The sequence below is a fragment of the Anomaloglossus baeobatrachus genome, chromosome 4, assembly GCF_048569485.1.
Source record: "Anomaloglossus baeobatrachus isolate aAnoBae1 chromosome 4, aAnoBae1.hap1, whole genome shotgun sequence".
NCBI classification, from domain to species: Eukaryota; Metazoa; Chordata; class Amphibia; order Anura; family Aromobatidae; genus Anomaloglossus; species Anomaloglossus baeobatrachus.
In genome coordinates, this window is record NC_134356.1 from 10,624,766 (window position 1) to 10,639,030 (window position 14,265).

The following is a 14,265-nucleotide window of genomic DNA, read 5'->3' on the forward strand; positions in this document are numbered from 1 at the left end:
AATTAAAAGAACGGTTCAGACGCTAAGTTTCCTGATACTGTGGAGCAGGATTCCGGCGGCACTACTCACCACGATAGTGTTCGGGGGCAGAAGACCTGTGAGAAAGAGTGGGGGGCAAAGAAGAAAAAAAAAAAAAAGGAAAAAAAAGAGGAGGAAAGCTTCTTAGTCAGGCTGCAAAGAAAACACAATTTGCACGTCTTCCATTGCAAGGTCTCAGGAGGGGGATGGGGGGGGGGCGACTTGAAAAAACAAACGCCCCTTTAAGATTACGGCCTTCACCAAGTAAATGGAGAGATGGCGGAGAGCGGCGGCCGCCTGCGCCAGACGCTACCTGTACCTACCTGTGAGGATGGCGCCACCTGCTGCCGTGATGCAGGGCAGACATCTTTCCATTCACCTGGCTGAGCCGTGAGGAGGAGGAGGACGAGACCTTGCAATGGAGAACGGCACAAGTCCGGGCAGCACCAGCAAATACATAGCATTGAAAAATGAAAACGGCGGAGAACGAAAAAAAAAACACTCCCGAACTCACCGGATCCCTTCTCTTCACATACTTACGGTACAAACTGCTGTACATAAATAAATGGCCGACTGCGGCCAATTATGGGGGAGCCCATGGCCTACAGGCAAGAAAAACACTCAAATACAGAGAGAGGTGGTCAGGACGGAGCTTCATGTGCTGTGGGGGGCTCCGTGTAATAAAGGGACGGGAGGGGGAGGGGAGACTGAGCTGCCATCCTGGAAAGAAAGGGTTAAGTGCTGCCCAAGTGTAAAAAACGTGTCATTATCAGAGACCCCAGAAACGCGGGGAGAACCGGTGCCGGTAGAGCCACTTTTAGCCGCGCACATGTGGGGGTGCATTTGTCATTGAGGGGTTGTTGACACTTGGCGCCCTCCACTGGAGGGGTGTTAAATAGCAGAACGGAAACAGACATGATAAAAGGGGCTACTAATAGCCCGGCCTAAACCCAGAGCCGCGGCGCCCCCTGTGGGGCAGGACGAGGAGGAGCGATGGCCCGGACCTACCTATGACACTCTTGGCGAAGGACGCCCTCTTCAGGGTGGCCAGCCCCAGGTCCCCGATCTTCACAGAGCCGGTGGGGCCGGTGATGAATATGTTGTCACATTTCAGGTCTCGGTGGATGATTGGGGGGGTCCGCGTGTGCAGGAACTGCAGCCCCTTCAGGATCTGCCGGCACCAGCTGCGGAGGACCTTCAGCTTCATCACCTTGAACCTCTTCAGATACCTGCGGCAGAGAATACGGTTAGGAAGGGGTTAAACTGCTTAAGGAACTTTAAAACTTACACCATCCCCTTTAATTGCTGAACGCCGGCTCCCTCCGACGCCTGCACTAATGTGGCACCGTCCTGCCGATGCCCACGGGGCAACCACCGGGCAGTGCCAACATTACAAGAAAAGCGGGAAAAACGAGAACAAAGGCTGCGGTAATGCCATGCTAGAGGTGGGCGCTGCCGCACGTGGCACCCAGACCTCAGACAACAAAGAGGCTTTTCTGTGGGTGAAGTCAGCGGGCACCGCCACGTCACGCCGATTACTCAGCGGCTATAAACATTGGGCTGTGACACCTTCAGAGCACCAGGAGGATCAGGATGAGCAGACGGATAGTGATAAGACACAGCGCTCCGGTCGCGGTGCCAGAAGGACGGCGCAGCGCACAATGCTGCGGATCGGCCTCAGTGCGAAGAGCATCATCCGAATCTGCGGTGGCCAGCAGAGGGAGCCTGCGGATAATCTGTGGTAGTACCAGGGGCGGCCTGCAGAGGGAGCCTGCGGATAATCTGTGGTAGTACCAGGGGCGGCCAGCAGAGGGAGCCTGCGGATAATCTGCGGTAGTACCAGGGGCGGCCAGCAGAGGGAGCCTGCGGATAATCTGCGGTAGTACCAGGGGCGGCCAGCAGAGGGAGCCTGCGGATAATCTGCGGTAGTACCAGGGGCGGCCAGCAGAGGGAGCCTGCGGATAATCTGCGGTAGTACCAGGGGCGGCCAGCAGAGGGAGCCTGCAGATAATCTGCGGTAGTACCAGGGGCGGCCAGCAGAGGGAGCCTGCGGATAATCTGCGGTAGTACCAGGGGCGGCCAGCAGAGGGAGCCTGCGGATAATCTGCGGTAGTACCAGGGGCGGCCAGCAGAGGGAGCCTGCGGATAATCTGCGGTAGTACCAGGGGCGGCCAGCAGAGGGAGCCTGCGGATAATCTGCGGTAGTACCAGGGGCGGCCAGCAGAGGGAGCCTGCGGATAATCTGCAGTAGTACCAGGGGCGGCCAGCAGAGGGAGCCTGCGGATAATCTGCGGTAGTACCAGGGGCGGCCAGCAGAGGGAGCCTGCGGATAATCTGTGGTAGTACCAGGGGCGGCCAGCAGAGGGAGCCTGCGGATAATCTGTGGTAGTACCAGGGGCGGCCAGCAGAGGGAGCCTGCGGATGACGGCAGTGATGATGGACGATGTGAGGATGAGGAGCGGACTGTCCCGGATTCCCGGCATTCCTTCCCTGTGTGCAGACCTCAAAACACACAGAAAAACCCACCCATTTCCTTCTACACTTCCTGCTGCCCCCCACCCCCGGGGATGAATCCGACTCTCGCCTCACAGTACCCCACTCAGGAATTCCTTTGTCATGAAGAAGTGCAAGAGCCACAAACGCCGATCGCGGCGATCGATCCATCCGATAAAGCCGCCGCGTCAATTTCTGCAGATTGACACAGTTATGGCTCGGCTCAAGGTGAAAAAATATATAAAGATCGGCCGGGGATCAAGGTGGGGGATTCGCCCCAGGGGGCCGCCAGCGGACCAGAGAGGCCTGGGACCAAGGCGGGGGATCGCCCTGGGGGGGCCGCGGACGAATCCGAGGGGCCTGGGACCGAGGTGTGGGATCGCTCCGGGGTTCCTGGGACTAAGGTGGGGGATCGCCCTGGGAAGGGGGGGGGGGGGGCGCCGGCAGATCCGAGAGGCCTGAGACCAAGGTAGGGGACCGCTCCGGTGGGCTGCCGGCGGACCCGAGAGGCCTGGGACCAAGGCAAGGGATCACCCTGGGGGGCAGCAGATGCATCTGAGGGGCCTGGGACCGAGGTGTGGGATCGCTCCGAGGGGGCCGCTGGCGGATTCGAGGGGGTCAAAGCAAAAACTGGCAACATCTAGGACGGATGGGCCGAGACCCAAGAGACATCAATAAGGACTCAGACTGGAGACGTCAACCGAACCCCCCCCCCCCCATGGAGAAACGCGCGGGGTCTGAAGACAGCACAATAAGACGCATCATGGAGTTTAGTAATCCTGGTCTCATATGCGTCCCGCCCCTTTAATCCTCCATTATTGGGGGAGACTTACGTCTTCAGGGTCCCGGAGGTCATCAGCTCGGTCACCAGCACGATGAACTTCTTTCCTTTCAGGGTGGACTCCCAGGAGTCGTAGAAGCGAACGATGTTGGGGTGCTGCAGCCCCTTCAGCATGCCCGCCTCCTCTTTGAAGCGCTGCCGCTCGGACTTGGACAGTTTTCGGTCCTGCGAGGGTAAAGAACAAACAAAAAAAAAATAATTTTATATTATATATATATATATATATATATATATATATATATATATATATATATATATATATATATATATATATATATATATATATATATATATATATATATATATATATATATATATATATATATATATATATCTCAATTTCTGGGTGCAAAGAGCACAGCACTCACGCCTCCGGATCCGCGATCACCCCCCTCGCAGAGCGCCCATCTCCCATCTCTGCCTAATTACCACTGCTGACAATCACATTTCCACATCTGTGTGTGACCGCTTTCCCTGCAGATCGGCTGGTGTCACTTCTCATCGGCGGCAGCAAGCACCAGGGGGGGGGGTGGCAGCGAGCACCAGGGGGGGGGGGGCGGCAGCGAGCACCAGGGGGGGGGGGCGGCAGCGAGCACCAGGGGGGGGGGGGGCGGCAGCGAGCACCAGGGGGGGGGGGGCGGCAGCGAGCACCACAGGGGGGGGGGGGCGGCAGCGAGCACCACAGGGGGGGGGGGGGGGGTGGCAGCGAGCACCACGGGGGGGGGGAAGCGGCAGCGAGCACCACAGGGGGGGGGCGGCAGCAAGCACCACGGGGGGGGGGGGGGGGCGGCAGCAAGCACCACAGGGGGGGGGGGGGCGGCAGCAAGCACCACAGGGGGGGGGGGGCGGCAGCAAGCACCACAGGTGGGGGGGGGCGGCAGCAAGCACCACAGGTGGGGGGGGGGCGGCAGCAAGCACCACAGGTGGGGGGGGGCGGCAGCAAGCACCACAGGTGGGGGGGGCGGCAGCAAGCACCACAGGGGGGGGGGCGGCAGCAAGCACCACAGGGGGGGGGGGGGCGGCAGCAAGCACCACAGGGGGGGGGGGCGGCAGCAAGCACCACAGGGGGGGGGGGGCGGCAGCAAGCACCACAGGGGGGGGGGGGCGGCAGCAAGCACCACAGGGGGGGGGGGGGCGGCAGCAAGCACCACAGGGGGGGGGGGGGCGGCAGCAAGCACCACAGGGGGGGGGGGGGCGGCAGCAAGCACCACAGGGGGGGGGGGCGGCAGCAAGCACCACAGGGGGGGGGGCGGCAGCAAGCACCACAGGGGGGGGGGGGGCGGCAGCAAGCACCACAGGGGGGGGGGGGGCGGCAGCAAGCACCACAGGGGGGGGGGGGGGGGGCGGCAGCAAGCACCACAGGGGGGGGGCGGCAGCAAGCACCAGGGGGGGGGGGGGGGGGCGGCAGCAAGCACCAGGGGGGGGGGGGGGGGGGCGGCAGCGAGCACCAGGGGGGGGGGGGGGCGGCAGCGAGCACCAGGGGGGGGGGGGGGGGCGGCAGCGAGCACCAGGGGGGGGGGGGGGGGGGGGCGGCAGCGAGCACCAGGGGGGGGCGGCAGCGAGCACCAGGACGTTCACACGGATCCCACCGCGTCCTGCACACGTCAAGCCCAAACCTGCCGGAGATAACTGGAAAGAAAATCCTCCCCCAAATATTGCAGAAATGCTCCGGAGAGGGGCGGAGGGGACATCCCACCACAGGCCCCGAATATTACCACCGATCCTGTACACAGCTCCTGCGCAGACCTGTGCGGTGCCATGACAGCAGAGAACAAACATCCTCCTTACTGACCCACAGGGCGAGCGCCCACCCGCCCCAATAACAAGTAAGGTTACAGGGGCTGTGTGTGGCAGGAGGCCTGCGTACACAATACGGCGTGAGTAGCCTCACTGCTGGCTTTTGGTGGCGTCACCCCTTATCCCTGATCACCGGTATCAAACATCAGCGCTGAGCGGACGACCAGAGCGAGGAGGCACGCTGCTCCGCCTGTACACACACACACACACACACACACACACACACACACACCATGCCTCAGCACCTTCAGAGCTGCAATCACAATTCTGCCAAGTTTCTCCAGCCCTTAGAGGAGCAGAGAAGTGAATTTGTAAAGAGGCAACATTCTGCCCCAATTCCATCTGCCTCGTCCAATCCTCATCTGCCCGGCAGCGCACAAGACGTCATGGCGGCGTATCCACAGGGCACCCCAGAGCTGCGCGGCGGGGTCACCGCACCAGTATGAGGCCAGAAAGCCTGAAATACCAGTAAGCCTGACGTCAGGAGACTACTGGCTGCCTCCAGCAGGATGGAGCCGAGCGCCCCCGGCCAGCTGGGACGTATGCGGGCCGGGGGAAACCAAACTGGAAGAACCAGCAGCCGCTAAATAAGGGGCATTTAGAGGTCTGACGGTAGCCAGGGTCAGTAAGTAGCGGTCACAGCGGCCGCGCACCATCGGCGGAAAAAATAAAAGTAAAACATTTTTTATATAAAACAATTAAAAAAGAAAAATAAAGGACAAAAATTAAAATATACAAATGCAAAAAAACAAAGCAGAAAAATGCAAATATAGGTAATGTATAGGAATAAAGAAATCAATTAAATTCAAAATAAAAGTAAAAAAAAGTGCAAAAATTTGTAACTAAACTTCTAGTAAAAAAAACCAAAACAAAACTACATCACGTAAAAATTAAAAATCAAAGTAGGAAAATAAAAATTATTATTATTGATAATATTAATTATTATTATTATTATTATTATTAATAATAATATTAAATATATACGTATATATAAACAATAATATTCCCGGTCGCCCCTGCAGCCGGTGGCGGCTCGGGCCGTGGTCACCGCAGGATGTGATGTGACAGTTTCCTGCCAGCTGGGCTGCAGAAACAATTAAAAAAAAATATTTTCTCCTTTTTTTTTTTATTGAAAAGGGGGGGGGGGGGGTGTGTGACATCGGCCTTCATTTGTGCCGGCCGCGCTGAGCAGTGTTAATCCGGCTGCTCCTCTCCAGGCCCGTGGCCGGCTGCCAGCACATGCCATTGTGTGCCGTGCCGTGTACGCCGGACATCCTGACGTTACACAACTCTCCGACAGCGGCCGGCACTTACACATCAATAGGAGCTGCGGACCCCCCGCCATCGCTGCACAGGGGCGCCACTGTTTATATATTTGGGCAGGTGCAGTGGTTGCAGCTTTGTAAACTGCAGACTCAGGGATTTCCACCTGCAATACCAGGCACAGCCACAGATGAAGGTGGCGCTGTTTCTGGGAGGGCGGACAGTCCCGTTTACAGAAGCACGAACATTCTGGGTGATCTGAGCTGGAAAAAAAAGCGGTAAGAGGCGGGCGAGAGGCGAGCGAGGGGCGACTGACCCTAAAAATAACAATGACCCTGTGGAGTAAACAAGGCCCCATTAAAAGTTCATCCTCCCCGATTAACCCCATTATAGGGGTGACCAGCGGAGATTGCTCGCCCCCAGTGCAGACACAAGAGAGGAACCGCACCGAAAGGAGGGCACAGCCGCCGCCCGCCCCCAGAGAGGGCACAGCCGCCGCCCGCCCCCAGAGAGGGCACAGCCGCCGCCCGCCCCCAGAGAGGGCACAGCCGCCGCCCGCCCCCAGAGAGGGCACAGCCGCCGCCCGCCCCCAGAGAGGGCACAGCCGCCGCCCGCCCCCAGAGAGGGCACAGCCGCCGCCCGCCCCCAGAGAGGGCACAGCCGCCGCCCGCCCCCAGAGAGGGCACAGCCGCCGCCCGCCCCCAGAGAGGGCACAGCCGCCCGCCCTGGTCATAGGGTGAAGCCATGTGAGGTTATTGAGGAATTTATGAAAAGGTGAATGAAATCTGTGACCTCCGGAGAACAATGGACGGAGTTTATCGTGATTAGCGGGGGGATTAATGGAAACTGATCCCTCACTCACCCGCTGGGGAACAATGGATCAGAAAGCCGCAGTAATCCACCAACGCTTCACAGAAAAAAGTGTCCGAGAACCTAACCAAGACCACCGGACCGAGGCTCCGGACACCGCCGGCCCCAGGAGCTCACAGGACCCTCCGCGCTGCCAGGAGCGATTGCTATGGACGTAGATGTGAGGTTTGGGGGCTGGGGGATTTCTTCAGCGCTGCCCGGTAATCCCGCAGTGATCTCATCATCCGCGGCGATTACAGGATCAACGCAGCAGAAGCCTGAACCGCGGGACGCACAGAAGCCTCAATGAGCGGGATTGTGCGTCATCGGCGCGTGCAGGGAGAGTGATGCTGCAGGGTAAAGCAGACCGGGCGCGTGCAGGGAGAGTGATGCTGCAGGGTAAAGCACAGACCGGGCGCGTGCAGGGAGAGTGAGGCTGCACGGTAAAGCACAGACCGGGCACGTGCAGGGAGAGTGAGGCTGCAGGGTAAAGCACAGACCGGGCTCGTGCAGGGAGAGTGAGGCTGCAGGGTAAAGCACAGCACTGGTTATCAGACAGACATGGGTGCACAGTGTAGGAGTTGGCAGCCCCATGTAAACGACGGATGAAATTGCAAAAAATTTTAGAAAAGAAAAATCCAAATTTAGCTGAAGTTTTGTCACCGGTCGTCAATAACCACATCCCCCCATCAGCGCCACGAGAGAATGCCACGCGAGAGCGCGACTTCCTGCAGCGGCCGACAATGGGGCTTCCTGTGCTGCAGAACAGAACGTACGCTGCGCACAGGGGAACCACCGGCCACCCCGGGGGCTGCACATCCTACAGGGGCGCCATACTCCTCCTCTCCTGCGGGGGCGCTGAAGGAAAACATCTCTTCCTCATCACTGGGGGGAGGGGCCTAAGGGAATGCCATCCAGTGCGGACTACTGCCCGGCTGCTGGGGGTTGTAGTCCGCTCGGGCCGGATAACGAAACATCAGCAGAACCACCCAAAAAAGCCAAAACTTCACTTTTTACCGACTTCTGCTTGGAAATGTCAAACTTTCTTCACTTTTTAGTTCCTCTATCACTTCGGGCAGACGCAGCAATTTATTTTCTGGCAATTGGCTCACAATGCTGCTTAAAGGGGTGCAAAATTAGCAGTCTTACTCTCTGTTATCAGCCACTTCAGATCAGGAAAGATGCATGACTGGAGGACAGGTGGATAAAAAGTTATTGCTCTGCAGTATCAGCCATTACAGCTCAGGCAGCAGAATGAGAGACCGGAAAAATGCGAGCGAATGCTCCCTGTTATCAGCCACTCAAGGATGCACTGATGGGAGACTCCTCTAAGCATCTCATGAGAAGTCTAACCTCAAACGCCAAATAGCTGGGGTCACTGACGGCAGCTGCAGTGTAAAGCATGGGGGAAAAAAAGAAGACAGATATCCCTGACCCATAAGTATCACAACAGATGCATCCCAGCTATTCTAAAGTGATGCACCAGGGTAAAGAAGAGTGCGCAGTGGGCACACAGTCAGGATTGGGGTGAATGGTCTCGTTACATCTTGTGCTGACACTTCCCCGGAGACGCTGCTGCACCGCAAGGATGAACGAGGCCTCGAAAACCGCATCCTCCACCCAAGGGTTCTGGTGCCGGGAGCAGTCACGTGACTGTTATATGAGGGGTTAACTCCCCCTCCCTCCAGGGCAGCAGGGGTTAATCCCGGAAGCTGCGGCTTTTACCGGTTGGATCATAAAAGCTTCTGTATCTCTAGAAGGAATCGCCATCACGTTCCGGCTAATCTGGTCCATTATGGCGGAGCGCCCCCCCCTCCGCAGTCTGCTCCGTGTATACAGACCCCACAAAAAAGGGGAACCTCCTATCCCAAACGCCACAGGTGGACAGGACCCCTAAAAATTCACCCCTGGGGAAAAGGGCCTTGCTGCTACTGACCCCCATAAGTAGCCCACCCTGTAAGAGAAGTCGTGCAGAATAAATCCCCCCCGCTGCCGATGTGACCCCACGGTCACTGTGTGATGAGGTTGTGTCAGGAGACCCCCAGCCACCGCCGCTGAGGTTTACACCGCGCACTTTCCTGCTGCGTGACGTCACCACATGTGTTCCGAATGTCTGCTAATCCATCTAACACCCCTGACACCTTCCTGAGAAACCCCCTGTATCGCCTGCTCCGGTCACATCCAGAGCTGAAATCACAATTCTACAACCTTGTAAATGCTTTTCTGAGATGCCTGTGCTGCTGGGGCTTATTCACAGATGGCGGCTGTGAGATTGCAGCTCTGGAAGGCAAGAGTCAATATCCGCACTAGACAGAGTAAAGCATTAGGAATTGTCTGCAGGGCATGGTCCATCTGTGGCGAAACCGCATGCTTGGAGTAGTAGTTTCGCCACCAGCAGGAGCCCAGTAACAAGCGCTGACGTAACCGAGGAATCTTGGCTGTCACTGGGGCCTGAAATGACTGATAACAGGGAGTAATAGATTGTGGTGCTAAGAGTGCAACAGATCTCGAAAGGGAGAAGCACAAAGCATTAAAGGCGTACTGTCCCTTTAAGAAGAGCAGAAAGCCGATCTGTCCTGCATTAAACCTGCTGCACACGACTTTCTGACATTCTCCTCCTCGTGTGATCTGCGCAGAGTAATTCCTCTGATCGGGGATAATCCCGTCCCTGGAGGGGGTCAGTGACCAGACGAGGGGAGCAGGACGGTCCGCGACTACCACCCCCAGCGGTGCCCCTGATCGGGGGGTTCTGGCCCCCACAGATCCCATCCCTACAATGCACTGCCATCTTCCATCTGGACTGTCGCTACAATGTATCAGTACAGGAAATATCCATCAAGCGGTGAATGGTCCAGACCAGAAACAACTGCACCAAACCCTCAGCTGCCAGAAGTATCGGGTCTGTGCACGATCCGGACAAGGACCAGCAGCAGAACTCACCATTAAACAATAATTAGCCTTGAAGTTTCAAAATGCTTTTCTGCTCCAGTAACATCCAGAGCTGCATTTACAATTCTGCTGGCTAAAGCGGCAGCAACGACGACCCAGAGCCTGAACCAGCAGGAGGTGCGAGGTCTGGAGCCAGAGGATAAGGCGCAGCTCTCCGGAGTACAGCACCGTCCTCTGTGCTCTGCTGCGGCCACTGCGTACACACAGTACTTATATATTATCCTCCAGAGCTGCACTCACTATTCTGCTGGTGCAGTCACTGTGTACATACATTACTGATCCTGAGTTACCTCCTGTATTATCCTCCAGAGCTGCACTCACTATTCTACAGGTGCAGTCACTGTGTACACACATTATTGATCCTGTGTTACCTCCTGTATTATACTCCAGAGCTGCACTCACTATTCTGCTGGTGCAGTCACTGTGTACGTACATTACATTACTGATCATGAGTCCCCTCCTGTATTTTACCCCAGAGCTGTACTCACTATTCTGCTGGTGCAGTCACTGTGTACATACATTACTGATCTTGCTTTACATCCTGTATTATACTTCAGAGCTGCGCTCACTGATCTGCTAGTGCAGTCAGTGTACATCCGTCATCTAGTATTATCCTCCATTGCTGCACTCACTATTCCGCTGGTGCACTCACTGTGTACATTACTGATCCTGAATTACATCCTGTATTATCCTCCAGAGCTGCACTCACTATTTTACTGGTGCATGCACTGTGTATATATATTGCTGATCTTGCGTTACATCCTGTATTATACTTCAGAGCTGCGCTCACTGTTCTGCTAGTGCAGTCATTGTGTACATCAGTCATCTTGTATCATCCTCCAGAGCAGCGCTCCCATTATCCTGCACTGATGATTGGGCAGATTACAGTGGCCTCCTCTGTAATGTGATGAGTGTCGGATTCTTGCACCCACGTGAGAATGAAGAAAAACACAAGAAACCATCGGGTTTCGTGGCGGTTCCACATTCTACACTGATCAGCCACATTCCACCCCGTGCTCGGTGCAGCACCACCGCCAGGTATTTCCCTGGTGAAGCCGCTGCCCGGTCCTGCGCCCACCAGAGCCACCGGCCGCTCTGCTCCTCTGACAGCGAGTTACAGCAGTCACGGGTGGAAATCCACAGGGAAAGCTCCAAGATTGAACTCCACCCTGCAACTCGTCCTGCTCCTGTGCTTTATACTGCAGCACTTCTCCATCGATCCACAGCTACGAGCGTCCACAGATTTGCAGCACTGTCCTTTGGGAGTCTAAAATCTACAAACATCCTACTCATTTGCTTTATCTCCCGCTGTTTCTCTGCCATGCTTTACACTGCAGCTCTGCTCCAACAGGACTTTAGCTTAGCTGCATTGTCATTTGAGAATAAAGTAATGTGAAATTACAACCTTTCTCAATAGGAGTCTGCAAGTTTCTCCCTCCTCCCCAGTGCTTTACACTGCAGCACTGCTCCATTTGGGCACAATTATGTATGGAGCCCAGTTTAGGTGGCCCGTCCCCCTGGGAGTCCAGGACAGAGGACCTGTGCTGCAGCTATGAGCCACAGGGCATTGTGGGTAGTGGCCCGCCGGTGAGGCCGCACATATTCACCTTTATTCCTCTGGTGTTTCGTTTCTATAACAATACGTTGAGTCAGTGACTAATCACAGAGCTCGTGGTTAACCCCCTGGCAGCCGCAGTACTCCAGCTGGCACCACCGATGCCAACGCTGGCAGCACAACTACTGAATGAGGCCTGAAGGAGCGCAGCTCTGAGGTCTCACTCGCCAAACTGCTGCACCAACATCGCAAGAAAGGATCAGCGACTGAGGGCGAAACTTCACCGCTGCCAGTAACATGCAAAAAAATCCACAGACAAACCTCAAAAAGGTACATAACCTGTCCAGGACCCCCACCCACCAGGGCCCCCCGAGGAAGTGTCCGACCACTTTATAGTGGAACTTACAGAAGCTTCTTAATACTATTTAAAATACCAAGATCTCTGCTGCCAGTCAAGAGGGACGTCTGTACAGGGGCTGGAAACCTGTTCCTGGCGAAACAGAGCAAAGTAGTGGGCCGGCGGCGAAACACAGCGGAAGAGCAGGGGGTTGGGAGGGAGACAAAGCTGCAAGAGTGAGGGGAGGCCTGGGCGGCGAAACCAAAAGCAAAACGGATCCGGGGCGGCGAAACAGAGCAAAACCGGTCCGGGACGGCGAAACAAAGAGCAAAACCGGTCCGGGACGGCGAAACAAAGAGCAAAACCGGTCCGGGATGGCGAAACAAAGAGCAAAACCGGTCCGGGATGGCGAAACAAAGAGCAAAAAGAGTCCGGGGCGGCGATGCCCAGATGTTTCTCACAGATGAAGGTCCCAGTCCTGACCTGGGATCTAATCATTAGATCAGGTCTGAAGTTTCATTCACTGACAGCAAGCAGAGCTTGTCATATCAGATGTAACTGACCACCTCCCCCATGGCTGAGCAGCTGCTATAATGTGAGCACACAACCTTCACTCTCACGCTTTGCTAGTGGTAGTTGGAAACAGTCAACAAGTTGGTGGCTAAATAGGTCACTAAATGCTAAGCTTGGGAGGAGCCACATCTGTGCATCCTGAGCTTCCTGGTTCAGAGCCGCAGAGTAGAATGAGGAAGCAGATAATGGCTGGTGGCAGGGTGATCATACACGGAGGGCAGGGTGATCATACACGGAGGGCAGGGTTGTGGGTTGCAGGGTGATAATACACGGAGGGGAGGGTTGTGGGTCGGAAGGTGATATTACACGGAGGGCAGGGTTGTGGGTCGGAGGGTGATAATACACGGAGGGCAGGGTGGTAAATACACAGAGGGCAGGGTTGTGGGTCGGAGGGTGGTAAATACACGGAGGGCAGGGTTATGGGTTGCAGGGTGGTAATACACGGAGGGGAGGGTTGTGGGTTGCAGGGTGGTAATACACGGAGGGGAGGGTTGTGGGTCGGAAGGTGATAATACACGGAGGGCAGGGTGGTAAATACACGGAGGGCAGGGTTGTGGGTTGCAGGGTGATAATACACGGAGGGCAGGGTTGTGGGTCGGAGGGTGGTAATACACGGAGGGCAGGGTTGTGGGTCGGAGGGTGATAATACACGGAGGGCAGGGTTGTGGGTCGGAGGGTGGTAAATACATGGAGGGCAGGGTTGTGTGTTGCAGGGTGATAATACACGGAGGGCAGGGTTGTGGGTCGGAGGGTGGTAATACACGGAGGGCAGGGTTGTGGGTCGTAGGGTGGTAAATACACGGAGGGCAGGGTGATCATACACGGAGGGCAGGGTTGTGGGTTGCAGGGTGATCATACACGGAGGGCAGGGTTGTGGGTTGCAGGGTGATCATACACGGAGGGCAGGGTTGTGGGTTGCAGGGTGATAATACACGGAGGGCAGGGTTGTGGGTTGCAGGGTGATAATACACGGAGGGGAGGGTGGTAAATACACGGAGGGCAGGGTTGTGGGTCGGAGGGTGATAATACACGGAGGGCAGGGTGGTAAATACACAGAGGGCAGGGTTGTGGGTCGGAGGGTGGTAAATACACAGAGGGCAGGGTTGTGGGTCGCGGGGTGATAATACACGGAGGGCAGGGTTGTGGGTTGCAGGGTGGTAATACACGGAGGGGAGGGTTGTGGGTCGGAAGGTGATAATACACGGAGGGCAGGGTGGTAAATACACGGAGGGCAGGGTTGTGGGTTGCAGGGTGATAATACACGGAGGGCAGGGTTGTGGGTCGGAGGGTGGTAATACACGGAGGGCAGGGTTGTGGGTCGGAGGGTGGTAATACACGGAGGGCAGGGTGGTAAATACATGGAGGGCAGGGTTGTGTGTTGCAGGGTGATAATACACGGAGGGCAGGGTTGTGGGTCGGAGGGTGGTAATACACGGAGGGCAGGGTTGTGGGTCGGAGGGTGGTAAATACACGGAGGGCAGGGTTGTGGGTCGGAGGGTGGTAAATACACGGAGGGCAGGGTTGTGGGTCGGAGGGTGGTAATACACGGAGGGCAGGGTTGTGGGTCGGAGGGTGGTAAATACACGGAGG

General features: G+C 56.4%; 1 protein-coding gene across 8 annotated transcripts in view; it reads right to left on the reverse strand.

Moving 5' to 3' along the window:
* The window catches only part of WNK1 (WNK lysine deficient protein kinase 1), a 79,358-nt gene that overhangs the window by 52,900 nt on the left and 12,193 nt on the right, over window positions 1-14,265 (reverse strand). For all 8 annotated transcript variants that reach the window (XM_075343599.1, XM_075343594.1, XM_075343595.1 and 5 more), the window contains exons 2-3: window positions 3,345-3,517; window positions 1,027-1,247 (exon numbers count right to left, since the gene is read on the reverse strand). In XM_075343599.1, coding sequence (XP_075199714.1) covers window positions 1,027-1,247; window positions 3,345-3,517 — 394 coding nt within the window. The remainder of the gene's footprint in view (window positions 1-1,026; window positions 1,248-3,344; window positions 3,518-14,265) is intronic.